This window comes from Balaenoptera musculus, chromosome 16 (assembly GCF_009873245.2).
Source record: "Balaenoptera musculus isolate JJ_BM4_2016_0621 chromosome 16, mBalMus1.pri.v3, whole genome shotgun sequence".
In the NCBI taxonomy this organism is placed as follows: Eukaryota; Metazoa; Chordata; class Mammalia; order Artiodactyla; family Balaenopteridae; genus Balaenoptera; species Balaenoptera musculus.
The window spans coordinates 30,070,075-30,097,702 of NC_045800.1; the positions used below are offsets into that span (position 1 = coordinate 30,070,075).

General features: G+C 51.7%; 1 protein-coding gene across 2 annotated transcripts; it reads left to right on the forward strand.

Annotated features, from left to right (window-relative positions):
• Nucleotides 1-822: 822 nt before the first annotated feature.
• On the forward strand, nucleotides 823-26,733 carry PYROXD2 (pyridine nucleotide-disulphide oxidoreductase domain 2). 2 transcript variants are annotated; one of them, XM_036828977.1, is made up of 16 exons: nucleotides 823-1,097; nucleotides 5,458-5,539; nucleotides 7,929-8,022; nucleotides 8,104-8,177; nucleotides 13,063-13,218; nucleotides 15,195-15,348; nucleotides 17,169-17,230; nucleotides 17,323-17,420; nucleotides 19,847-19,988; nucleotides 20,372-20,506; nucleotides 21,757-21,829; nucleotides 22,092-22,248; nucleotides 22,619-22,773; nucleotides 23,490-23,596; nucleotides 25,122-25,242; nucleotides 25,998-26,733. In XM_036828977.1, exons 1-16 carry the CDS (start codon nucleotides 838-840, stop codon nucleotides 26,066-26,068), a joined length of 1,941 nt encoding a protein of 646 aa, XP_036684872.1. In that variant the 5' UTR covers nucleotides 823-837; the 3' UTR covers nucleotides 26,069-26,733. The 2 variants fall into 2 exon arrangements, with proteins under 2 accessions (XP_036684872.1, XP_036684873.1); XM_036828978.1 differs by having other exon boundaries at nucleotides 926-1,097; nucleotides 5,458-5,477.
• The last annotated feature ends 895 nt before the right edge of the window (nucleotides 26,734-27,628 follow it).

A 27,628-nucleotide genomic window follows, 5' to 3' on the forward strand; every position in this document is an offset into this window, starting at 1 on the left:
AATGTCCTAACCAATGGGCAGGGAGCAAAAGGGGCTCCTAATTCAGGACAGGCCAAAGGATAGTAAGCACTAAACCAAAGATATTTACAGGTGCGGTCTTTAATCCTTGAGGATTCTTGGAAAATGGGAAAGGTACCAAAACACAGAAGAGAAATGGTCAGGCCTTCAAAAGAAACAGGCGAACCCCCAAAATCACGAGGACTGAACTGGCCCCCAGACCTTTGCAGCTGTGCGCCAGCCTGTGAAGTGGATGGCGTTTAAGCATTTGGGCAAGGACGTGTGGCTCTCTGGGGGCCCCAGGGGCAGATGCCCCCCCCCCCACCGCAGTGTTGCTGAGGCCCCGGTGTCGATAGTGCTGAGGGCCCGCCCCAGAGGCCTTCAGGCAGCGGGTCCCTGAGCCTGCTGTGGACATAGAGCAATTACCCCCCTACAAGCTGGAGGGACGGGAAGCTGGAGCAGAGTCTGACCCAAGTTCCTCTCTTTACTTGGATTCCCACCCGCAGCTCATCCCGGACCTTTAATTCCTTAACCAGAAGCAGGACAGCACAGGGGAGGAGACAGGCCTTTGGAACACTCATTTGCACGCACACACACACACACGCACGTTCTCCAAGCCTCAGTGCCCCTCGTCTGGGGCTTACACGAGGGGCTGCACGACCATGGTCAGCACAGGGCCTGGCACACAGGAGCCCTAGAGAATTAGCAGCACGGTGATTACTCTCCGGAGGCCTGGAGACGCAGGACTTCTGCCTGGTTAACAGGTGACCTCCCGCGACTCGGCCTGGTGTGGACGGGGCCAGGCTGGGCTGTGGGCAGCTCAGCGTCCCCTGTTTAGTCATGGCCCAGGGCCAAGTACGGCAGCTGGGCTGCGGCTCCTCCTCTCTTCCTGCTTTCTCCCTGCTCCTCCCCCTGCCTGGAGAGGCACGAAAAGCTGCTTGCAAGCAAATTCTTGGCCTAGCCCGGGGCAGAAATGGCTGCATGTGGCCGAGGGCTCTGCAGGGCCGTGGGCGCCTCTCCCCGCCCCGCTTGGAGACGAGCTCACTCCGACGCCAGGGGACGTCTGAAACCGGAGTACGATGCGGTGGTAATAGGAGCAGGTAAAGTGGGCTGGGCTGGAGCTGAGGGGCCGAAGGGCAGCCCCACTCAGAAGCCCCTCGCGTCCCTCTACTCTGGCACAAGCTGGCCAGGAGTTGGGATGAGAGCAGGTGCTGGTGTGGAAAGCGCACCTGTCTGCGGGCAGATGCCAGGGTTCTGGGGTTGGCTTTGCTGTCGACTCACTGTGTGGCCTGGGACAGATTCTTGCCCTCTCCGGGCTTGGGTCTTCCCATCTAGAGTGACCAGGGAGGACTAGGTGAATTAAGGGGTTTCCATGTATCTCCTGTGAAATTAGCTAGTTGCCACCATATTCTTGGAAAGCATATGGTACGTAAGGTTTGGAAGGAAAGAGCCCTGGGACAACAGACGTGTGAAATCCAGCTGCCCCAAGTGCCCTGAGTTCTGGTCACCACCACCTGACCACTGAGACTCCCCCCCACCGCCCCAGCCGAGGACACTGCAGTTGCTCCATAAAGGGGAGCATAAAGGAAAAAATAGAAATGAGTCCCAGAGATGCTCCTGCCTATGCGCAGAGGGTGACAGCCCCTGTTGCCTTGCCTGCCTGGGTACGTGGGAGACCTGCTGCAGGGACCCTGCTATGCTTTGCTGAGCCCCAGGCTGCAGGGCACCTGATTCCACCGCGAGTGTGTGAGGCTGCGGGCCAGGACCAGGCTGCCTTTCCTCGGGCCCTTCCACTCACACTCACACAGAGCCCCCAATTTCAGCTTCTGACATTATTTCCAACTGGGTTTATACAGAGCAACCGTGACAGGCCTGGAAGGACACGCTCGTCACACAGCTTTAAAGCTGCGTCCCTGTTGGGGCATTTCTTCATTTTTACCCCTACAAAGAGCAGCCGTGTGCTGGCAAATGTTTACCAGTCACCTCTCCAGGGAAAATGTGTGCATATATATCCATACGTAAGTTTATTATAAATATGGAAGTAAAAGAAGTGTAGCACACAGTTTTGCAGATAAAAAATACAATACCCTAAATTCCAGGTAGCCAATCCATTCTTACCAAGTACATGTGACTTTTGCCAAACTCAGTAACCAACCTGTGGTTGCAATTTGACAAATGAAAATAGTTCTGAAAGGAATGTTGTGTTTGATATTTGTATTTACTTTAAACAGCAGAAAGAAAGTGAAAGATTTGTCTGAACTTCACTCCTTCCTCAACGATGGGAATGACTTTGCTCAATCAGATAATGTTTTTCGAACACTGGAAGAACAGTTCCTCGATTTTTTGCACCATTTCACAATGTAACAGCTACAGACACAACTGCCGTTAAGTTTAATCTACATTATTAGCAGGTTCTCCATCACTTTCTTAAGTCTGACAACCAAAAACATAATAACTCAAGCCCTGGTGTGTAATGTTTGCAGATTTCCATAGTGTGAATACTCCCACTGTGGCCTTTTTCAAAGTTACCAATATGATGTCACCAAAGGTGAATTTGGGAGAGAGATGCAGCCAAGGATCATCATGTAGCACGGCCCCTGAATGGGTCTATAGAGGGAAATAACCGTGAAAGCATAGCCAACCGTTAAAGCAAAGTAAAACAATTAGGAAGTGACAAGCTTTGAGTGTTTATTACCTTTGTTTTTAATATAATTATTTCATTGTAAGTTGATGTAATTTAATTTTTTACCAGGGGCTGCGTTTGGCAACTATCTCACCAACTTCCAGGGCTGGGGGACTCCTGCTCCAGCCCCCACTGACTGGGCTCAGGAAATGGAAGTGCCTCCCACCTTTCCTGCCCTTGGTGACAGCCCAGCCCTGCTGTCTCTTGGCAGAGAGGGTTGATCGTAGGTCCCCAGATACTTGGGTGAATTGCCATAAGTGTGTGAGTCTCAGGCCTGAGTTTTTCTTTGACATTGCTTCTCTAATTGCTGGTTTGAAGGCATTTCCAGCCTGAGTGAGGAACACAGTGGCATCTTCTAAGATAAAGATTATCTCTGCTCCGTGAAGTCACACTGGTAACCTGGGAGCCCCCTTAAAGAGGACCCTGATTTAGTCATTTGACTAAATTTGCCTAAGAATGACCCAAGGAACTTGTTAAAATGCAGTTCCTGGGCCCCCTACCTGTTGATTAGGATTCTGAGGAAGTCAGCACATCTAACCAACACTTGGAATGGATCTGATGGAGGTGTCTGCAGCCCACACATTCAAGAACCCACGTTCAGACAGCTTCTCTCCAGAGCTCCCCCGTGCCTGCTGCATAAGGAACCCTGCAGTCTGGCCTGGAGATAAGCTGAGCCCCGAGCCCACCCCTTAAGACTCCTTCAAGGGGAAAGGAGAGGTCACCAGAAGCCGCAGGAAGGCTCAGCCAGGACTGGGGGTGGGGGAGTGGGGGAGGGCAGAGGAACTTGGGCTGTTGGATCCTCGACCTTTGCCCTTTGAGGTCTGTTTGTGCATTTGTGGGCTTACATGTGATGATTGAACTGGACCTTGTTGTCTGGAAGCCTTTATTAGTTTTCCAAGATTTATGATCAGCACTGATGAAAAGGCAGCTACGTTTTATTGTCTGCTAAGGGACAGGTGCTTTACATGCATTACTGCTTATCCTCCCTTCAACACTGCAGGTCCGGCAGGCCCTCTGTTTTTACACGTGAGGAAGACAGCAGAAGCCAGGATGAGCCCAGGACAGTCTGCCTTTAATTTGTCATATGTATTTGAGAGCAGGACTTTCCAAATTTCAGGTTGCAATCCATGCATTCATGATTCCCTTTCGTCATGTTTTTTAAACTTTCTTAAGAAAATTATCAAAAACATATTAAAAATAGTACTATATCAATCAGCATTTTTAAATGAAATATAATCAAGTAGATCATCACATGCTTATCACATGATTTAATATTAGTTCCTGAAACTTTTGTTTCTGTGAAATACATTTATTTGGAGGGGGGTGGTGTCAGGTCACACAGTAAAATGCATTTCTTCCTCAGATCATGGTCAAAGAGGTTTAAAAAACTCCGTTTCAGAGATTCCTTTAATGGATGATAAATTGGCTCAATGACCTCGAAAATTCTGGGGGTCTCTATGTGGAAAGTGTAAAACAAAACCAGTTCAGCCATGAGAAATCCATCATGTGGGTCATTGCTGCCTCCTATTTGGGGATGTTTGTCAATTTAATGGCTGAGCCTTTTATTAGAGTCAACGCTGGGTTCAGGTTGGCGCTCAGAGAACATAGTTATCTTCTGGCATCTTTGAAGACTCAGAGTGACTTCCTACCACCAAAGAGAAGCATGTGCCATGTGTCCCGGGGGAGGCCTGGCCCCCCTCCCTGAAAGCAACCAGGGCCTGTTCTCTGCCCATCGAGGACTTCTCCAGCTGCTGCATTTTATTCTGAGACTAAGGAAAGGGCAGGCCCCAACCCCAGGGCCCCATGTGCTCGGCCTGTGGGTCTGAGACCACCTGCATCAGAATGACCAGGGAGCTTCTGTGAAGTGCGTCCTGGTCCATGCCCCCAACCTGCTGAGTAGATTCTGGGAAGGGGTTGGGGAATCGGTGTTTACCTGAGTTCTCCTGTGATCCTGAAGCTTCTCAGAGCTGGAGAGGCACTTGCTGGCAGTGGGCTTGGTGTGGAACGTGGGATCCCAAGCCAAGTTTCAGGGCTCCTACCCCAGGGGCAGCCTGCCTAAAATTTTTGGAGAGAAACTTTATAATAGACAAATCTGCCCAGTCAGCTGGCACCCCTGAAGCGCGCCGAGCTCCTCTAGCGCACGTCAAAGCCGTATGTGTTTCATTCATTCTGAGCTTTTCCTGTTTTATTTGGGGAACGCTGGGAATTGACAGAGACGCCCCTTCTGGGGTGCTGTTGTGAGCCACACTTGGGCACAACAAGCCGTGCCTGGCGGCAGCTGTCCACAAGACCAGCACTCACCCGGACGGCTGGTGATTCCATGCCAGTCACGGACATCCGGCATCACCGTACAGCCTCGCCTCCCCCTCTTCCCTGCAAGTCAACTGTCACACTCCCTCTGACAGTCACCCGCTCATCCCCAAGTGCCAGAAGTCCAGCAATGCGAGGCTTCATGGGATAGTTTTCATCCAATGACTGTGGATTTCTCCCTGTCCACACTCCAGCATGAGCCACTGGCCAAGCCAGGGTGACAGGACTTTTTTCAGTTCTGGCAAGAACCAGGGTTTTCTGACTCCCCAAAGACTGGTGTCTTACAGCATTGAGCTAGATGCTGTTCCAACATCGAGGTACAGGTGAGGGGGTCCCCCAAGTTCTGCTGCCTCTCCAGGATCTTCATGGGCATGGGGACGGGGTGGGTGGCCACACTCCTCAAGGAATGTGTCTGTCTGCCCGCTGACCACTGTCGCTTTCCTGCCCCCTCCTCCTTCTCGTTGCAGGACACAACGGGCTGGTGGCTGTGAGTCCCTCCCACTCTGCCCCTCTTCATTGGTCCCTGGGTGTGTGGCCCTCAGCAGGAGTGTAAGGAAGCCAGCAGGATGAAGGCCGAGGGGGAGAAGGAAAGGCCGGCTGGTCCTCGCGCCCTGGTGCTGACCAGCGGCTGGCTCGAATGGACATCTGCAGTTACTAAGGAGGATATCAGGGGCTCCCTTGTTCTCCTCTCCTTAATGCTCATAGGTTTCCCCCATGACCTTTCAAAAGCGAGGTGATAAATAGCTGGGAAAGTGTGTAATGGGCATAGCCTGGGAGGCAGGTTGGAGCCTGGAGGGTCAGGTAACTGGGGCTGGGGGGCCTTTGACTCCAGATGGTGGGCTGTCCTTGTGTACAGACCCCATGTTCCCCAGCTAGGTTTAGGCCAGGTACCAACCTGGGGAACACAGCAGCTATACACGGTCCAAAGTGTGCCCTGGAGACAGCGAGGAAGCCGACCTAGCAGAGGAAGCAGGGCCCTGCCCCAGCACAGGTGACTTCTGGGTCCCAAGCTGAGCCAGGCCAGGGTTACCCTAAGGCTGTGCTTCTCAGACCAGAGTCCATGTACCCCTAGGAGGCCACAGTGTGTGCTAGAGGGGTTCAGGCCACAAGCCTAACATGGAGCATCTTCCTGAAGCAGGGGCCGCTCTAGAATATCAATGCAGGGGGCTCAGCAACATGGAGAGCCAGGAGACCTGTGTTAAATCTTAAGACTTTCCCTGACATAGCAGTTTTACTTGAACATTTCACAGGGGACATTATTTAACTCAACCGATCAGTAATTTAAAACATTGATTTTGTATTAATACCAACGTGGGTTTGTCCCCAGCTCTGCCACTTTCCATTTGAGAAGGTTAAGGCGAGTCAGTTTATCTCTCTGAGCCATGGTAAAATGAGAATTAAAATGCCCACCCTCACTGAATTGAGGTGAAGGGAATAGACGATGTGCCCCAAGGACCCGGCTCATAGAGCCTTACACAAATGGTGAGCATGGGGACACCGTGGGGCATCCCAGGATAAGAGGTATAGGAAGAACTTACTCTAGGACGTGCATTTCGGTTGGCTGATTTGGGGAGAGCCTAAGGAAGTAGGGGTTGGCTCTAGATTGGATACTGTCAGAGTGGGGGCAGCCCTGTGAGCAGGCATCTCAGTAACCGTGTGTGCGGGGAGGGGAGACTAGGGTGAGGAGAGCAGTCACGGTGCACACGTAGCGTCACTCACCTTGGCCGAGAGAGGGGGCATTTGGTAGTTTGTGGTGGCACAGTAGACCCTGTCTCCTTTGTGCTTAGACACAATTGTGAAGTGGGCTTGCTCTGTCCCATTTTGTCATGGTCTAGATTATCCCTGTCTGCAGTCATCATTGTGAGATTGTTCACGTCTAATGGGAGAAACAGGGCTTACCTCTGAGGGCCAGGCCACCTTCTGAACATCATGTTGGGCTGCTCTTTTCTCCTTTCTCGTTAGGATGTGTCAGGAGTGTAGATCCTGGGTCCAGACCGCCCGGGTTCAGTTCCTGACACCTCTACTCATCAGCTCCGTGATCCTGAGCTATTAGCCTCACTGAGCCTCGGTTTCCTCCTCCAGGAAATGGGGAGAACCACGGTGCCGACCTCTAGGGTGGATCATATGAGATGATGCTCGCACGGTGTCTGGCGCATTGTAGTCGCCAAGCGAACTTTCTAAGAAGTCTGCCTTCAGCGCTACACCATCCCTGTTGTCACCTTGAGGGTGGTAGCTGTCTTGGTGTGAGGACCAGCATTTTAGATCTGTAGACTCAGGACTAGTTCAGTTCAACAAATATTTATTGATTTTCCACTAAGTGCTAGAGAAAAATTAATCCCCCCCCCACATCATTTGTTCCCCAAAATAAGGCTGTGCTATAATCATGGCTTCATTGATTGGACACGTCCCATGTGCCAGGGACCCCGTGTAAGCCCCTTCTAGGGACCAGCTCAGAGAATTCTCACAGCGGCCCCATGAAGCAGTCAAAGTGGGTGTTATTATCATCAGCCCCATTTTTGCACATGAGGAAACTGAGGCTGGATGGATTAGGTACTGAGGCCGCCCCAGCAGAAAAGAGAAAGGGGAGTGGAACCTGGGCGGTCTGGCTCAGCGCTCACAAGGCAAGCTCACCGTGCCTCCTGGCTCAGGCCAGTGAGGAGAGCGAGGCTTGCCACCCCACCTCCCCAGGAGATGGGCAAGAGTTCACAGAGGCACCGGACCTTGCAGGAGGGAAGGTCACCTCGGGCTGGGAAGTGGAGGGGCAGGGGCAATCATGTCAGGTCTTAGAGAACATCTGGGGGGGGGTAAAAATTTATGGGTGGCAGGGGGAAGGGCATCTCAGAGGCAGGTGCAGCTTGAGTCAGCCCTGTGGTGAGGACCCTGAGACTGCGGGTCAGCCCCCAGGGGTAAAGGGAGGGCCCTGTGTGTCCCGCCCCAGGCGGCATACCTGCAGAGACTGGGGGTGAACACGGCAGTCTTCGAGCGACGCCACGTGATCGGGGGTGCAGCTGTCACAGAGGAAATAATCCCAGGTGAGCCATGGAGGTGGGTGAGGGGCGTGGGGGGGACCACCGGTGACCCCCGCTTACTGACTTCATCCGATTCATTTTCAGGGTTTAAGTTCTCCCGAGCATCCTACCTTCTCAGCCTGCTACGACCACAGATTTACGCCGACCTGGAGCTGAAGGTAGAGCGTGTGTGTGTGTGTGTGTGTGTGTGTGTGTGTGTCCACCTGCTCCATGGCTTGGAGGCTGGGGAAGTGGGCAGTTGCTATTCTTCCCTCCGAGGATGTGTCTATCTCCCATGGTCTCCGTAGTGCCTGCCCACAAATGGGCTTTGTCTGGCCCACCCGGTGTCTTAAAGATCAGGAAATTTCATACACAAATCAAACCTCTCGAAGAACAAGCTTTGTCAACATCAGGCCCATGTTCCTACATGCTGTACCGGCTGGCCCTTTACATGGATTCGGTCCCAGCTCTGCTTTGTCACATCACTTCCCGGGGTCTGTCCGGCCCCCATAGGAAACCTGCTAGGACCCTTGGGCATCTGACTTTGCGAAGCTGCCTTAGGACCTGAGCTGATTTCTGCCCTCATTACACGTGAGAGCCTGTCACCGTCCTCGGCAGCTTGAGCAGGAAGTCAGCCTTGGGGATTTTCACCTCTCTGGGCTCCTGGGCCATTTTGAGGGCATCCTGAGAACTCACAGTCTGCCTCTGTCGACTCCTCTTAGCCTCACCTTGGTCCACAGTCTTGCCCCCCGCTCTTTCAGATTCCTTCACCCCCTCACTGCCTCTTTGACGAACTTGGTCATGCATTCCGGGAGCCCACTTAGCTTTACCTGCTCGGTGCCTCTGTCACCCACCACTTGGAGAAAAGTTCCCCTGTGCCATCTGTATATGACGCTGATGACACTTCAGCACCAACTTTGCCCTAAATTTTAAATTAATAAGACATTAATCCACTGCCACCCATTAAAGAAATTATTCTTTGAGCCCCTAAGAGAGACACAGAGAGAGAGCACACACCTGTCACCAGCCAGGACTGGATGAAACCCTGCCAAGGCCTGGGAATGGGTCTGTGGACTTCAGTCCAAACCAGACGATAGCTGAAGGCAATTTTCAGACACACCAATTATGCAGAGTGGCAAGTGTGAGGGGAGGGGTGGGGGTAGACCCTCCTTTTGAAAAATCTAATTTATGAAAGCTGAGGATCACAGAACAGAAATTTTCACGTAATTATTCTCTTTATTTTTTAAAAAAAGTTACTGATTTGAAAATGGTATTCTCATAGGGTTCCTTTAACTAGCAGCTCCCAAGTGAATTGAGTATATCCTTTGACCTCTGATCTTGGGCTGCATTAATAGGAGAACGGTGCTCAGATCAAGGGAGGAAGCAGTCCGGCTGCATGATGCACAGAACTAATCCCATCCGGAGTGCGGGGTACCTTATTTTAACAGGACGTTGACAACTCAGAAGATACCTATAGGAGGGCAACTCTTCCTCTTTCTAGGAATATTCTGTTTCCAAAACAATAAGAAAGAGCATTTATTTTACCAGTGTCACATCTTGGGCTACGAGCTTTCATGCTCTGTCACTTGGTCCTCGTCTGTGAGACAAGAGCAGGTAGTGTCCCCATTTTATGATGAGGGAACCGAGATTCAGGGGGGTTAAGTTCACACACTAGGAAGTGACCAAGAGCTTGAGCCAGGTCTAACTGACTCCTCCTCCTTGTTCTGTGAGGTGCCGCCGCCGTGGGCACCTTGATAGCCACCCAGCTCAGCCTCGTGCACCTCCAGGCACTTTGCCGATGACAGTGGACCAGGTCACAGGCATAAGCTCTTCCAGCAGCTCCGGCCTCGGTATAGCACGGGACTGAGATTGCAGACTCCGGAACCTAACTGGTTGGTTTTGAATCCCTGCTCTGCTGTTACCAGCTGTATGACTTAGCCTGGTGGTGCCTCATCTTCCTCATCTGTAAGATGGAGATGTAATAGTACCTGCCTCATAAGGCTGTTGTAGTGGTTGGTGTTTGCTAATCATTAGTGCAGTGCCCGGGGCATGGTCAGTGCTCGACAACTGTCAGCTAGTATTATTGGGTTGGCCAAAAAGTTCATTCGTTTTTTCCATACGATGTTATGGAAAAATCCGAGCGGACTTTTCGGCCAACCCAATATTACGCCCATTTGTCAGTTGAGAAAACTGAGGCTCCAGAAGAACCTGTGGCCTGCTACTTCCTAACAGACCTTCCCACTGTGGGCCTGTACCCGATTAGACTGAGCTCTACTTGAGCCAGAGGATGACTCCGCCAACCTGCTTGGGGCCTCACTGGACCTGTTTTCCAAGTCTCAGTTTCCCCAGCTGTCGAAGAGATCATCTCCCAGTTCTATCCACCTGGATAGTAAGCTTGCTTTTACAGTGGCCCCACAGTGAGTCGTGGGATCCAGACAAGGAGCTCTTGCCCTGGGAGTATGTGTTGGAGGTGAGGGGGTGTCTTTCATCCTGTATCAGCCAGCAGCTGCCTTCCCCAACTCTCCCTGGACCAGCCTTGACCTCATTCAAGTGGCACCCCCTTGTCCTCCCTCCCGCCCTGCACTCACCTTCTGGCTCCCGACCCCATCCCTTTGCTCCTGCTTTCCTCGGAAATCTCTCTAAGGCAGGGCTCTCAAATTTTCAGGTCCCTCAGAACAATCTGGGCAACTGGTGGGAAAGTGGTTCTTGCTCAGAGGAACTAAGGGTGATTCTGTGGGACTGTGGTGGGCCCAGGAGCCAATGATTCTGAAGCAGGAGGACCCCAGAGCACAACTCTGAGACCCACACCCCTTAAATCTCCCATTTCTCTGGTCCCTAATACACGGCTTGTCCCTTCCAGCAATTTCCAGCCAGCATGGCTGTAGATGCTGAGAAATCCCATGGGTAAATCAGAAGCGTTTTGTTTTTTACAAGAGGGAAACTGCCTGATCTGAGCACACCTAACGGGGATAATCTAATGGTGGTTTAACAGCCCCTTCTTACTCTGACACCACATCATCAAAACCATCAAGAATAACAACGGCTCCCTTTATGAGAGAAAGTCCTGGAATCAGATAAATAAATTAATCCTGTTCAATTATTGAGACTTGAAACAACCCTTGGGATCCTCTTGGGTCCCTTTTTCGGTGGACGGAGGTTATTGATTCATTCATTCAGCAAATGCTTCTGAGCACCTGCCCTGTGCCAGGCCCTGGGAGAGGCGTGTGGGGAGACGGTGGTGAGGGAAGCGGGCAAGGCTTCTGCTCTTAGTGAGAGGACTTCAGGGAGAAGTAAGTGCCACCTAAAGAAAGGAAAATAAAGCAATGTGACAGTGAGGAACTGGAGGTCCAGCCTGGACTGGTGACCAGGAAAACCTCCCTGAAGGGGTGACGTTTGAGCTAGCATTCGAATGCCAAGAAGTCACCAGCCCTGTGGCCATCTGAGCAGAAAGCGTTGCAGTCAGAGGGAAGTGAAGGTGGACAGGCCCAAGGGGAAGGAAGGTCATGTGGCCAGAGCAGACAGTGCCCGGCGGAGAGGCAGCAGATGGTGTGAGAGAGGGGCAGGGGCCAGAGGAGACAGGGCCTCGCGCGCTGTAAGGAAGGGCCTGCGCTTTATCCTGAGCGCAGGGGGCAGACAGCAGAGGTGTTAGATCGAGAAGTGGAGTGATGGGATTTATGACTTTATGAAAGGTCATAGCACCTGCTGGATGGTGTGGATTGTGGTGGAAGCAGCCGTGGTCGCAGGGCGGTGGCTCACGAGGTGGTGGCTCAGGCTGAGTCAGGGCGGGGGGATGTGGACCAGGTCTGGAGGCTGAGCTGTGAGACTTGGTGACGGATGGGATGCCAAGGGTGAGAGACACAGAGGAACTAACGACGCCACCTGGGTAGTAAAGAGTTCACTGTATCAAGAAGAACCAAGCTGGAAGTTCCTCCAGTTTGGAATCAAAGGCATTCCCCATCTTAGTGTTAGAAAGAATCCTGCGGGTCTCCCAGCCTGCCCCTACCAACGCTCAGACTCACCTCCACAGAATGCTCAACCGTGGAGATCCTGCCATCTGGAACACCTGTGGTTTGGGGAAGCTTCTGCTGTAATTATTGGAAAGATCTCTTTTGGTTTCCTCGTGTTTTCCTAAAACTTCTGCTCACAGATCTCATTTCGGGGGCAGGGGGTGGGGGTGGGGAACTTGCTACTCAGGTGACATTTGAGCAAAGACCTCAAAGACGTGAGGGAGCAGACCAAGTATCTGGGGAAAGAAGTCTCTAAACGCCAAATTCGTCAAGTTGCACACATTAAATACATACAGCTCTTTGTATGTCAATTATACCTCAATAAAGTGGTTTAAGAAAAAAGAAGTCTCTAGCGGGAGCAGTAAGTCTTATTTGTGGAGGTAGCACAGGCCCTTTTTGTTTTATCTCCACCTTCTTTGAAGAAGTAAATGTACTCTTGGAAAGTTCTGTGTGCTAGTCAAATATTTGTAAATCAAATCATATTTTCAACGCATCAAGGGAACTTCCATTTAAAGTGACCCTGGAGTAAATGAGTCTGCAAAGTAAATAAGTTGTTTCTGATGTGAATGATTTATCCACCTTGTAAATACGGATTTTCACATGACCGTGGCTTTCTTGTGTCTTTCTCAGTTTTAATTATTTATTTCTGAAATGGGGGCATTTAAAGACTAGCCCTGAGAGCCAGGGCTTTGGAGTCACAGGGGTGTGGTTTCGAAACCAGGATCCACCTCCCCATGTGACCTTGGACAAGTTATGTCACTTCTCTGAGCCTCTGCTGTTGCATTTGTACAATGAGGATGATATACTTACAGAGCTGTTGTGATGTAACCATTGTAAACCCTAGTACAGTCCCTGGCACTGGGTGGGGTGGCGTGGTATGGTCTGCCATAGGGTGCCTGCGCAAGAGGGCTTTTTATACACTTGTATCAAAATGGGAACCAGGACCACAGGCCTTGGGAACCTGCATGCAGGTACCTAAGTGGTCACACAAACACAATCAGAGAAGGGTCATGGGCAGATCCCTTCAAATGTTACCTGTGCTATCTGTGTTCTGCAGAAACACGGGCTGAGGCTTCATCTTCGAAACCCCCACTCATTCACACCTATGCTGGAAGAGGGCACAGCGGGCAAGGTGCCCAGGTCCCTTCTGCTGGGCACAGACATGGCAGAAAACCAGAAGCAGATTGCCCAGTTCTCACGGAAGGATGCCCAGGTAGGGAAGATGACCAGAGACTAATCTCCTCCATCTCAGCCCAGTGGCTGCTCTTGAAAAAAAATGGGCTTGGTTGGAGTTGTCCTAGAGCAGGTTGTCAAAGGCCACAAGGGCGTGGACAGGCCACCTCATCCGCCCTAGGAGGGCTCCAGTCTGTGCCAGCCTTTGATCTTGGGCACTGCAGAGAGAAGGGGTGGAGGACAGTGGTTAAGACCAGTGAGCACTGGAGACTCTCAAACCTGTGTGTGTTCAGCCTGAGGCCACTGTTCAGGTGGCCTCCGCCTGAACTTCAGAAGGGAGTCCGGTGATATGTCCTTATGCTCTATGTGCTTTCTACCTCTCCTGCTTTCGGACAGAATTCCAAGTGCTCATCAATATTAAAGCACATGAAGGCCAAAAAGAAGAAGGGGAGATCAGAGACAGTTAAGGATAGAACACACCAGATCAGGAATTTAGGACAAGAGCATCGTAATAAATATTCATTTATTTTGGCATCATCCCCTGGAAGCCCAAGGCAAGCATGTGTCCATGACGGCGAGCAGGTCTGGTGAAAGGGAGCGCACACATCTGATGGAGAAGGCACATTTCTTTTCCTAGGATTGCACTGTGAGGAATTTGCTGGGTAGCTTCGTCTAGATGAGTCGTTGAATGTAACGGGCCCGGTGCGATTGGTTTTACAGATATAAAAAGATTCTTTGAATGGCCATTTTTTGTACCAAGCCTAGATACAAGCTGAAGGCATAGCATTAACTCATATCTTGGTGGAAACATTTTTATAAGAAGAACCTGGGTTTTTTTTTGTTTGTTTTTTTTTTCCATGTGTGTTGCTTTTTGTTGTGTTAATCTAGTACTGGGTAAAACCGAGAAAACCACAGACACAGCATCTCTCTTCAGCCAGTGGTTTCCAAACACTGGCTGATGATCAAGTCAACCAAAAAAAGTGCTTTTCGAGTGATTCTTTTGTGCAGTGAGTTGGGGTCCGCTGCCTACACCCTCTCTTCCAAGTCCTGCTTGTCTCAGATGCACTAGAGAGGATTCAGGACAAGGCCAGGTCCCTGGGCCTATAGAGCAGTGGCCTTGGCCGTGTGTGGCCGTGGCCCTGTGTGCTGGTGACCACAGGAGCAGGAGGCAGAGGCCACATCCCACTGTGGAAAGTAAGGAGCTGAATTCTGGTTTTGTCTTTGCACGTTGTCACATTAAAGACCTGCTGCAGAGAAAGCTGTTTACCTTCATTTTAATCAAGATTCTCCAATGTACTTCAACACAGAGCTTTTCTTTATGTAACAGTTGTTGAAGTTCCATGGGTATATCCATGAGTCTAGATGAACCAAAAATTAAAAGCTCTCGGCTGAGAATTAAGACAGGGCCTCAGGTAGCACGGGCGTCCATCCTTGCTCCTGTCGCCCATCCAGGGAAGGGGGTCTGGGGGTCATAACCAGGCTGTCGAAGTGGATTCTGTTGCGGGAGGTTGTGGGGTGAAGGGATGCAAGTTTCTGTCCCTGCTGATGACAAGAGGATGCGGGAGACTTGCAGCCCAGGAAGGAACAGTCAGCGTGCTAGAATACAGGCAGAGAGAGCTTACTTTTATCAGTAAGATATAGAAAGACAGGACAGAGAAGGGAAACTTTTAAGTGGTTTTTGGTTTATCACAGAGACCACTTCCTAGGATACTTGAGGTTTCCGTGGCTGACGACTGGTCTTGGCCCACATCATCCCCCTTGTCCCTGCCACTACATGGTGGCCCTCCTACTACCCAGGCTCTCTCTGACCTCCCCTAGTGTTGACATCAGCGCACAGACCTAGAACTGGGAGTAACCCAGCACAGCCAGGCTGAGCCACGCTAGGCGTGAGGCCTGAGGAATCAAGGCTCAGCTGGGGGGCAGCAGGCCACATGGGGCAGCTGGAGGGCCAAGCATGCGGACAGTGTCTTTGTGGGATTCTAGCCAATGGGGCCTTGACTCGGAGCTCTGTTCCAGGCCTTTCCCAAATATGAAGCCTTCATGAATCGCTTGGCGTTAGCCATTGACCCTCTGCTGGACGCAGCTCCGGTGGACATGGAGGCCTTCCAGCGGGGCTCCCTGCTGCAGAGGCTCAAGTCGCTCTCCACCCTCAAGCCCCTGTTGCAGGCGGGTAAGTCCAAGGGCAGGCATCTGGGCATGATGAGCACCTTCATGTGACTGAGCCCATTTTCTCCACAATTGGATGTAAGCCTGGACCTCCAAGGCAGGCTGCCAACTGCCATCGATTAATAGGGGCCACCTGGAGCACTTTAAGTGACATAGTTTTAGGATGGCGTGCTCTAAAAATAGAGCCTGAGCCAAAGGCTTATGTGCAAGTAGTTCATTTTGAAAGGGGATCCCAGGGAAAGGAGGAGAAACGGGAAAGAGGGAGAGTCGATACCATGGTGCGTTACTGAGCTGGCCACCACTGTGGCTGATGAGGTCCTTCTCAGAGGTCCTTCCCTCTGAGAAGCCTTAGGAAATGCACATGAGGACATGCCCAAGAGAAGAAAGGGGAAACATTTACCCATTGGGTTCTGTCCCCCAGTGGTCAGAGGTTGCCCCCTGGGGTATTAACTCCCACATGAGGCATTAACTTCTGGGTTGTGCATCCATGGGTGCCAAGCGGGTTCCCGTGGGTGTCCTGTCATGGTGCCAGAGAAGCCCCAGGGAAGAAATGAAGAGGCACATCTTCAGGTCTGAGGCGGGATGCTGTCAGGTTGCACTGTGTGAAGCTGACCAGAGCCTGCACGGAGCTCGTCACCATAGGCAGGGCTGGAATGAGAGATGGGACCAAGAGAGTTTGAAGAGATGCCCCCATACAAGAAGGATGCTAGGTTATTGGGCTCAGCAAGAAAAATATCTGTGATGAATTAGTGATGTCTGCCGTGGGTATGAGAATGGAAGTTTCACCAAACCTGCTATTATTTTCTACCACTCCTCTAGGGTACAAAAACCAGTTTAGCTTCTATATTCTAGAAAAATACTGCATCAGTTAGCTGTGGTCACAAAATTGCTGCATAACAGACTACAAAATTCCAGTGGCATATAAAAATAAACATTTATTTCTCAAGTGTCTGCATGGTTCAGCTGATCCCAGCTGGGCTGAGCTGATCTGGTCTGGTCTCATGCATGTGTCTGTGGCTGGGGCAGCTCTGTTCCAGGTGCCTCTAATCCTCTTCTTGGAAGCCACAGGTTAGTCCAGGCGTGGCCTTCTTATGTCAATGACAGAAGCACAGAGGGCAAGCCCCAATGTGCAGGCCAGTTTCAAGCCTCTGACTGCATCACATCAGTAAACATTCCACTGGCCAAGCAAATCGTTTGAGCCCAGAATCAAGGGGCAGGGTGGTCAACTTAGCTAGGGAGCGAAGCAGTGCAGAGTTACATGGCAAAGTGTGTGGACACGGGGAGGGGTGAAGGATCAGAGCCAGTAGAATCTACCAAATATGCCAAAAGTAGACATCGCCTCCCAGATTACCAGTCCAAGGAGCGTCATACAATAAACATTCATGTAGTAAATATTTATCGAGCATCTGCTATGTGCCAGGCACCAAGCTGGGCACTGGGGCTACAATGCCTAGGGTTCATGACCTCTGCCTTCAAGGTCCTAGTGCCCAGTTACTCTCGGAGATAGTTTGAATCAGTATCAGAGGAATGGATTAGCCAAGCTGCTGCTTCCCAGGGTGCGGCCTTATAGAACTCAAAGTAGGGGAATAAGATACAAATTAAAAATTGCCCACAAATAATTCTAACAGGTAAAATGTATTAAGTGCCTATGGAAATGCTTTAGAAATGCTCTGCTTACCTCGTTTAATCCTCCCAATAGCTCTTAGGGGTACAGGGTATTTTGTACTCCCAGTTTACAGGTAAAGAGACAGGTGCAGAGACATTATGGATGAGTGTTCCCTTCTTGCCTGTCTCAGTTTACATTTCATGGATCTCCTCCTTTAGGTCGCATCCTGGGAGCCCAGCTGCCCCAGTATTACCAGGTCCTCACAGCTCCAGCTGTCAAGGTGAGGGGCTCCCCAGCCTCAGGCTGGACCTCGCAGTGAGGGGGCCTCTGCTCCCGAGGTAAGCCCTTCTCCTGGCTGTCTTGCTGTCCCAGGTGCTGGATCAGTGGTTTGAGTCTGAGCCTCTAAAAGCTACTCTAGCAACGGATGCTGTGATTGGAGCCATGACAAGTCCCTACATTCCGGGGAGTGGGTGAGTGTGGCAGGTGAGGTGGGGCAGCAGGCGTGGAGCAGATTCCCCCAGGAGAGCGATAACTATCGTTCCTTGAGCTCACCCAGTGAGCCAGGCAGGAGCCAAGCACTTCACACAGGATTCATTTAAGCCTCAAAGCAACATCTGAGAGCCGTGGTTCAGAGGAGGGAAGTATCCCTCCCAAAGTCACACAGCGAGTAAGTGCAGAGCTGATTTCCAGCCCAAGTTGTCTGACCTCCCCCCAACCCCAGCCCGAGTCTTTCTTCTTAGCCACTACTCCCTACTGCTTCAGTAGAAACACCTCTGTCCTGCTTCCTGTGATATCTCAACATGAGTATCTTCTTCCCTATCATCTATCTATCTATCATCTATCTATCTATCTATCTATCTACCTATCTACCTACCTATCTATCTATCTACCTATCTACCTATCATCTCTTCCCTTCCCACAAAGCCCTGTTGCCTGTCCCTCTCCCGCAGACCCTTTCCCTGGCTTCCAGGACTCGCACACACACAGATACCTTCACATGGATGGGAAGCTGCCTTTCTCCTTGTGAGCAGGGGGTGTGCTGACAGCCTCATCCGAGAGGGGGCGGTCAGACACAGTGAAGTGTGTAGTTGTTGTATGATTTAATGAGCCCCTATAGGAGCAGGAATGGAGGGGTGTGTGTGTGTGTGTGTATGTTGTGTGTGTGTTGTGTGTGTGTGTTGTGTGTGCGTGTTGTATGTGCGTGTGTGTTGTGTGTGTTGTGTGTGTGTTGTGTGTGCGTGTTGTGTGTTGTGTGTGTTGTGTGTTTGTGTGTTTTGTATGTGTGTTGTGTGTGTGTTGTGCATGTGTTGTGTGTGTGTGTTTTGTGTGTGTGTTGTGTGTTTGTGTGTTTTGTATGTGTGTTGTGTGTGTGTTGTGCATGTGTTGTGTGTGTGTGTTTTGTGTGTGTGTTGTGTGTTTGTGTGTTTTGTATGTGTGTTGTGTGTGTGTTGTGCATGTGTTGTGTGTGTGTGTGTGTGTGTGTGTGTTGGGATAGAGGATGCTGCCGAGTCTTGGGCCATTTCCCGTGCACCACCAGAAGATGCAGCTAGAAGCTGTCAGTGTGGCTTATCTCTGAAGGGATGAGAGCACACTTTGGAAGTGGTTTTTCAACACACACTAAGCCAGCCCCAAATTCCCCAGGGCCATGGAAAAGTGGGAGTTGGCAGCAGTTGCAACATCTTGGCCAAGATCAACCAGCCAATTTAGATTTTCCAGCTGGGGCCTCTGGTCCTTTTCTCTGTGGGTATTCAGGAGGCTTAGCTACTGCCCAGTTTGTGAAATGGGCCTTTAAGTCATTTGTTTTTTCATTAATTCTTTCAATAAATATCGATGGAACACTTGCCTTGGGACTAGGTCCGGGGACACGGTAGTGAATGGGGTTGAAATCCTAATGGGGGAGGTAGACACAGAGCAAGGAGTGGAATGGAGAGAGGAAGAGATGTTTCATCTGAGACTCTAAGGACAGCAGGAATTAGCCAAATAAAAGAAGAGGGAGGAAGGGGTTTCTAGATTCTGGAACAGCATGTGCAAATGTAGGAGCTGCAAGTGGATTATATGATCTATTCAAGGCACTGAGAGGTTTGGCTTAATAGGAGTGCGGGGTGTGGGGGAGTGTAGGGAGGGACGAGGCTGACGAGCAGGCAGGAGCCCTGAAGGCCAGTTTTGGAGACTGGCCATCGCCCTCAGAGCACCGACAAGCCAGTGAAGGCTTGAAAAGAGCTGAGTGACAGGAGCATAGCTGAGTTTTGAGACTGGGCTCCAGGTTCTACGTGGAGAAAGGTCTACAGGGAAGAACGAGTGGGAGAAGGTGGTCCAATTAGGAGGACGTTACTGCAGCAACTTAAGAAAGAGAAGAGAGTGGCCTGGACCCGGGAGGAAGCAGCAGGGAGTGGGGCCTTGGAAAGTTCCTTGGGAGGCACTCGACGATGTAGGTGGTGAGGGCCTAGTAGGAGGCAAGACTGACACCCAGTTTTCTGTTGGAAACTGAAGGTGCCATTCACTGGGATGGAGAAGACTGATGGAGAAACAGGTCGGGGAGTGGGGACAAGGGGATGGGTTTAAGATGCCTGCCCAAAGCCACGCCAGTGGAGATATCTGTGGGTAGCTGGGCGTACAGGCTGGCGCTCAGGAGAGAGCTGGAGAGGCGGGTTTGGACATCGCTGCCACATTGTTGGAACCAAAGCTCTGCCCCCAGACGTTTACAGGGGGAGAGGATGCAGAATGGGAAGCAAAGGGCTCTTGCAAGAGTCTCGAGCTCATTTAAAGGATAGTCGGACAGGGCTGGATGGGGGCAGGGAGGGGCTGAAGATACAGGACGGGAAGGACTCTCTGCACCTAGAGCTCTGAGGAGATTAAACCCCACCTCCAGCCACTGATTCTGATGATCTGTCCTCAGGTATGTGTTACTCCATCACGTGATGGGGGGTCTGGAGGGGATGCGGGGGGCCTGGGGCTACGTCCAGGGTGGCATGGGTGCCCTCTCCGACGCCATCGCAAGCTCAGCCACCGCACACGGAGCAAGTGTCTTCACTGAAAAGGTGAACAGCCCCTCTACCCCACTCCAATTTTTGGCAAGGATCTTAGAGTAGAACAAAGTCTCGGAGTTGGAGGGTCCCTCATTTTACTGATGGACAAGGCTGGGCTCAGAATTGAGGAGCTCGGGCTCTGCAGCCCGTACTGCTGTCAGCCAGGTCCCAGTTCCTCTGCCTACCCCCTTTGAATTCGCAGCCACTATCCCACATTTGGGCTGAGCCTTTGCGTTGGAGGGGTGGGCTAACGCCTCACCAGGAGCTGCAGAAAATCGGGGCCGGGGTTGAGGAGGCGTGAGTGCCTAGGAGCAACATGGACAGCGGAAATCCTCCACGACTCAACCTGCATTTCCCTGCCCGGGGATCCTGGGGGCTCCTTCCCGTGGCTTTAGACAGTGGCTAAGGTGCAGGTGAGCAGTGGAGGGCGCGTTCAAGGAGTCGTGCTGCAAGACGGCTCGGAGGTGAGGAGCAAAGTGGTGCTGTCCAACGCGTCGCCACAGATCACCTTCCTGAAGCTGACGCCACAGGTGAGGCTGGTGGTGGCGGTGAGATGTCTGCCTGGGGTTGGAATGTGGAGGGATCAAGGGGACCAGGGCTGCATCAGGGTGGGAGATGCGAGTGCCAAGTCTCTCCGCATGTGGGGAAATCTGTCTTCTCTCCTTACCTAACGGGCAGGGAGCAAAGAGCAAAGAAGCCTCACAGGTGAGGGGAAAGGTCCGGGGAGGTGAGGGGACCGAGGCCAGGCAGTTGGCAATTGGCAGAGCCAGAGCTAGAACTCAGGTCTGACTTTCAACCCAGAGTTACTTCTACAGCTTTCCTACTATCCTGATTTCTCCCCTCTAACCAGCTCTAATTCCACTGTTTGTGTCAGTGATCTGTTGCCACATGAATGTTGCATAACAACCACACAGCTTCTGGGCATATAACAAGAAATACGGATTTAGCACACAGTGCGGGAGAAATCAGTTGATCTTGGCTGAGTTCAAGTGATCTGGGCTAACTCATGCAATCCTCCAGCAGCTGCGGGTCACTAGCGGGCCCTGCTGATGGCTGTGGCTAATCCAGCGGTCTCTGTCAGAATGTCCAGGATGACGCAGCTCTGCCCCATGTGTCTCTCATCCCCCGGCACGGTAGTCCAGATCTGGCGAAAGGCAAAATTGAGCAAACTCAATCACGCAAGTGCTTCTGTTTGTATCCTATTTGCTAACATTAGCTTTGTCTCATGGCCAAGCTCAGTCACAGTGGGAGGGCAATAAAAAGGGGTGTGCATACAAGGAGGGTTGGGGACTTGGGGCAGTTTTTGCAATTGATCACACCTTCCCTGTCCCCCAAAGATATAATAATATGTGTATGAGCATGGAGCTCCCAGCGATTTGGGGATTATTCTTGGGGGCAAGGCACCACTTTTTCTGAGTGATTCCACTAATCAAATTCAGCAAACATCAGTTCAAAAGCATCTTGAGACAATTTTGAGATCATCAAGACTTCCAAGAGCTTACAGACCAGAGGTGAAAGACGCTGCAGCCCACGGGCCATATCCGTAGCAGGAGCTGGTGTGGGCCGTTTACAGCCAGGACGCTGGCAGACTGCAAAGGAAGAAGTGGTTAGCGCTGAGCGGGAGGGGTCCAGGAGGGCTTCACAGAGGAAGTGGTTTGGCTGAGCTCTGAGGGAGGGAGAGGGTCTCCAGCAGTAGAGGTTGAGGGACCAGTCTGAGCAAAGGAGGAAAGCAGCCCCCTGGGGCCTTGGCCACCCCCAGGGTAGAACCTTCTTCTTTCAGGAGTGGCTTCCTGAGGAGTTTGTGGAGAGAATCTCCCAGCTGGACACCCAGTCGCCTGTTACCAAGATCAATGGTAAGAGGCACACCAGATTGTAGAGCTGTTTCTTTTGAGGTTATCTGAGTGAGAAATCTCCATGTCTGGGAAAGACTGACCTGCATCATCATCTCTATCCCCTGCCCCACAGCCTGCCCCCCAGTTTGAAGGTGAAACACTTTTTCATACTTTTTCTTTCCAGTCCACCATGTGGGTGAGCAGGTGATGGGTAGAGATAGAGGACCCTGGGGGGCTGAGGACACAGGCCTTTGGGCCCTGACCCTCCTCTTTGGTCCCTCAGTGGCTGTCGACAGGCTGCCTGACTTCCTGGCGGCCCCCAATGCTCCCAAGGGCCAGCCGCTGCCCCATCACCAGTGCTCCATCCACCTCAACTGTGAGGACACCCTCCTTCTCCATCGGGCTTTTGAAGACGCCATGGATGGCCTGCCTTCCCACAGGTGGGGGCCCTGGAGACACTTGAGCCCCTGGTTAGAGCACAGGAGGTGTGGTGGGACGGCAGGGACCGCTGCTCATTCACCGCCCTGGCCTGGGAGGGACCGGAGAGCCCGGAGCCTGCAGGTCTGGCCGGGGACAGGGGCCTGGAGATGAGGGAGCTCCCCGTGCGTGGTCTGGACTGTCCCGGTGGTCACCGAGCCCGTGCAGGCAAACACCACCATGACCGTACAGAGATCATGGGCCCGGCCCCGGCATCCTCCCATCTCAGGCCTTCATTTTGTCCCGTCATCTCAGAGTGGCTCCCCAGCCCCTTCCCTCGGGCCGGTGCTGCTCTGCAGGCCCCACCCTCTCTCCTCCCCGTGTCGCACGCAGACCTATGATTGAGCTCTGCATCCCTTCCTCGCTGGACCCCACGCTGGCTCCCCCCGGCTGCCACGTCATCTCCCTCTTCACTCAGTACACGCCCTACACACTGGCTGCAGGCAAGGCCTGGGACGAGCAGGAGAGAAACGCTCACGCAGACAGAGGTAAGGAGGGCTAGACCGCCCTGGCTCCACCGTGACAGCTGGCCGAGCGTCCGGAATGGCCTCCTCTCCTCCTGACTGCCCCATTCAGGATTAACACCTGCAAGTTCTGTGTCAAGGAGAGAGGAGTACGCAGGGAAACCTAAATCAACACAGTGAGTAACTGCTGGGGTCAGGCCCTGGGCGAAGAAAGCCAAAAAGACACAGTTCCTGCCCTCAGGTTGCTCACAGACCAGCGGGGGAGACTAACAAACCAATCTCACAGTACAAGGGACTGTGGGAACCAAAGGAGGAAGCTGTGAGCCAGACAGACAGGAGAGCTTTCCAAAGGAAGGGACATTTGAGCTGGGTTTTAAAGGATGAATAGGAGTTGACCAGGCAGCAAAGTGCATTCCAAGCAAAAGAAATAACTTGAGCAGAGCAATGAGGTGAAGAAATTTTTGCATGTTCAAGGGGAGACAAGTGTTTAGGGTTGGAGTAAAAAGGTGGAAAAGAGTGGGAGGCTCGACTAGCCTGACACCCATTGGCCTCTGTAATGAATTGTTTATTTGCCTGTGGACTGTATTTGTTTTTTTGCTTATTGAGGTATAATTTGCATATGAAGAAATATCCATTTTAGGTGTAGAGTTTAATGAATTTAGTAAATATGCCGAGCTGTACAATCGTAACGCCTCTTCTTTCTCCTAACACCATGTCATTTTCCTGTGTTTGGCACCCAGTGTGTGATTGCATTGAGGCCTATGCCCCTGGCTTCAAGCGCTCCGTGGTGGGCAGAGACATCCTCACACCCCCTGACTTGGAGAGAGTCTTTGGGCTTCCTGGGGGGGGTGAGTACAGGACTGGGGTCTCTCGTCACACTCTCCCTGTACCCCGACTCCCTGGCATGCCCGCTCGGCTTTATCTTGTCCCTCCACACCCAGCCTTCAGCAGGAAGAGAGGACAGAGGCAGAGACCACAGCAGAGAGGGGACAGAGACACGGTCAGATTTAGGCAGTGAGGGAGGAGTGAGGGGAGGCAGCACCCGCTGAGCAGGTCACCAGGACTGCGGCCCTTCCGCCTGGATGTCCATGTCAGCCCCTCCCATCTGCCTCTCTTCAGAGGGACCTCCCCTCCCCCAGGCGGCATGTGCTCACACTTCTGTTATCAAAAACTCACTGAGCCTGGAGGCAGGGGGATGGGGCAGGAGGCCAGGTCAAATACACAGCAGTGACTAGCTTCGTGTGGCTATTGAGCCCTTAAATGTGGCCAGGCCAAAATGAGATGTGCTTCGAGTATAAAGTGCACCCCAGATTGCAAAGACCGAGTACAGAAAAATGTACTATGTCTCATCAATAATTTTAATACCAAACACGTGTTGAAATGATAATACTTTGGATCTACTGGGTTAAATTAAATATATCATTTAATTGGGTTAAATTAAATATATTATTAACATTAATTTCACCAGTTTCCTTTTAAGTGTTAATGTGGCTACTGGAGAATCTAAAATTACATGTGTGGCTCCCGTTATATATTTACTGGACAGCGCTGGGCCGGATAGAGAGTGAGGGAGGCCAGGCAGTGGGAAGGGAAGGGAAAGGGTGGAGGCGGAAGGCTTGGGCAGGTGGATTGAGAAGTCTTGATAAATGTGCATGCAGAGGACGGGTGGAGGGGATGTAAAGGGTCCACCTGAAGGCCAAGGAGGGGGAGGTGACGCCATCCACGGAGGCAGGGAAGACGGGACAGGAGCCGACTCGAGGGAAGAGGACGAGCTCAGTTTGGGACACGTTGATGGGGCAGGTGAAGGCCATCCCCACGGTGATGTCCAGCAGATGTTGGTCTTCTTGTCCAGACCTGCCCCGCAGGTGTGCCCTTCCCCTTCCCCCACACCTCCTCCCTCCTCGGCTGGTCTGACCCAGGCCAGTGGGGCGGAACCGCGCTCAGCTCCCAGTATCCATCTGCCATTTACTGTGACCTTGGAACCCCAGGGCACAAGCTCAGCTGGGTGTCTTGGCCAAAGAAACATGTGCCAGCAGTCAAAATAAATCAACTTCCTCTGTTTTTCAAGCAGAGTGAGGGGGATTCATAGTCCACAGCAACATCTTTAAAATCTCCCTCTTCTTTCCCATTCAGTCCCCTTACCCTCTGAAGATGCTCCCTACCCTTCTTCCTTCTTGAAAAATGCCTCTAGGAAACTTCACTCCCAGCCCTAGGACTTGTGCCTACTCTCTCTCTTCCCCTCCTCATTCTGCATCACGAGAGCCCGAGAAAACATCCTGGAAGGAGAAGAACCTTCCTTGGAGAACAGGGGAGGGGAACGGGTGGAGACTGTAACACTCCTATGTTAACGACTGTGGCCCTGCCTCCTGCAGAATATATTCCACTGCTCCATGGCCCTGGACCAGCTGTACTTTGCCCGCCCTGTGCCCCTGCACTCCAGCTACCGCTGCCCTGTCCGGGGCCTGTATCTCTGCGGAAGTGGGGCCCATCCTGGTGAGTGACCCTCGGTCCCACTACCCTGTGCAGGCGTCGAGGGCTGGCAGAGGCTTGCAGACAGGGGAGCAGGGTAAACAAGGGGGGAGGTGAGAGGGAGGGAACTCCCAGGAGAACAAGCCATCACCCACGTTGAGAATTCTCCGGCCACAACCCTCGGGTTAGCTCGCCCCCTCCCCACGAGGCCTGGGGATACGTCCCAGTGGAGGCAACTCTCCAAGTTCCCACGGTGGGTTGTGTAAGACCCACGCCTCTAAATTCCCCATCCGTATTTGAGACCAGTAAGGATCGGCAAAGTTCAGTTTCTCGATTTTAAAATTCTTCCCTGCTCCCCTCCCAGGCCTACTGACCCCACGGAAGCTCATCTCATATAGATGCTTCCTCTGAGCTATGTGGGCCCTGGCCTCCCAGACAGGGTCCATACTTCCATGACTTCCTCTCGAATCCTTAATCCCTCATTCTAGTTTCACGTGCTGGGTGTCTCGCCATCTGGCCCATTGGCTCTCAGGCTTGGGGGGCGGAGAGAGGGGGCCACTTGCTTGGACCAGGCACCTGGCCCTTCCTGCACTGATGCAGGGGAGTCCAGGATCTGTCTTAATAATCATCCCAGGTGGTTCTGATACCCACGGCCCCAGCATCACCCTTTAGGCGTCCCTGCTCTGCTTTGTGGCTGGTGCCTCAGCAAGTCCCATGGCGGAGCGGAGGGGTGGGAGGGGGGTGAGCACAGCTTTGTTTCATGGGAGACTCCCTTCCAGGAGGAGGTGTCATGGGAGCCGCTGGACGCAATGCAGCTCACGTGGTCTTTAGGGACCTCAGGAGCATGTGACCCCAAACCAACTCTGACCCAGGAAGATGAATTCACCCTTGAGATGTTAAGTCTCCATTGGGTCAGCTTCCCAGGATATGGCTTGAGGCAGGCAAGTCCTCAAGGCTCAAGCCACTACTCTAGAGAAAACGTACAAGTTACATTGGGTCCTAGTTAACCTTGCATCTATGGCTTCTTGAATGAACTGGTTTTGTTTTATATCGATAGTTTGCATTTTTCTGTGTATTAGTACAATAGGTAATATGTAATAACCAGATGGGATAAACTTGTCTGGGACACTCAGTAATCTCACAACATCAGCTCCAAACAGTCCGTCTGATCAACAAGCATCCTCTCCACACTGTTGGGCCCCCTCTACCAGCTGATTGAAGGACTGCCCTGGGGAGGCCCAGTCTACTGCCATCACATTTCTGGCAAACTGTATAAGAAAGGACACAATTCCCCAGTGCCCTACAAAGTCACCCACAGGGGCCTTGGCCTGAGCAGTGCATGCCTCTCAGGCCGTCAAAACCACCAGAGTCAGAGTGAGTGCAAGGTGGGTGTAGCTGAGGGCCATCTGGGGACCCACATTCCCAGTTCTGGAGATTCAACCTCTTACTTCCCATGAGCGAGCCATACCTGTCACATCACTAAAATCTTTCCACATAAACCTATGTTATTCTGAAGTGAGTTGGGTTGTCACTCTTGATCAGAAAGTGTCACACAAATGTCCCCGTGGTAATCCAGCTTCTTCCATCCCAGCAGCCAAGGCCGTGGTCCAGAGCCCCCATCAGCAGAGGAGGTGCAGCGTTCCCTGGGGCATCACCTCCCTCCTTTTCCTGGGCAAATTTATACAGACTAACAAATACCTGCCTTATTACTTAACCTCGATAAACCCAGATTTGTCATCTGTAAAAGAGTTGTTTTAAAGATCAGATAAGACAATAGATCATGGTTTAGTCCACTATCTGGCACAAGATAAGCATTTGGTACACGGTGGTGGTCTTGCTGCTAATATTGTTGGCGGAGATATTATTGTCATTTCTGGATTCTGCAGAAAACAGTCTTTTTGACATCCTTTTTTTAACAAGGCACCAGATTGAAACCAGCCCACTAGAAGCAGTGTGACCAGGGCAGAGCAGAGCAATCTTTGGGTCCACCAAGCTCTTCCCACAATAAGGGCTGTCAATCTTGTCCCCTACCCCTGCTTCATGCAGCATTGGTACAACTAAATTTTTGAGCTTGTTGAAAATTTGGTTTGGGTCTGGTTTCTAAGATTTGCTTTTCTCAAAAGACTTGCCAGGGCCCAAGAGGGGGAAAATGTAAGGAAGAAAGAAAGAAGGAAGGAAGGGTGGGAGGGAGGGAGGGAAGAAGGAAAGCTATGGGGTGAGGGCAAGCACATCCACCCCTAACACTCGCTTAAGGAGAGCAGAATTGAATAACAAATAGGAACTTGTGAAATCCCAGGGGCCTGGGGCAGATCGCGTCAGACTTGGTCTTTCAAAATATATATATTTTTTGTAAATAAAAGTTACAAATGCTTAGTGTAGGAAAATTTTTAAATATAATAATCAAGAACAT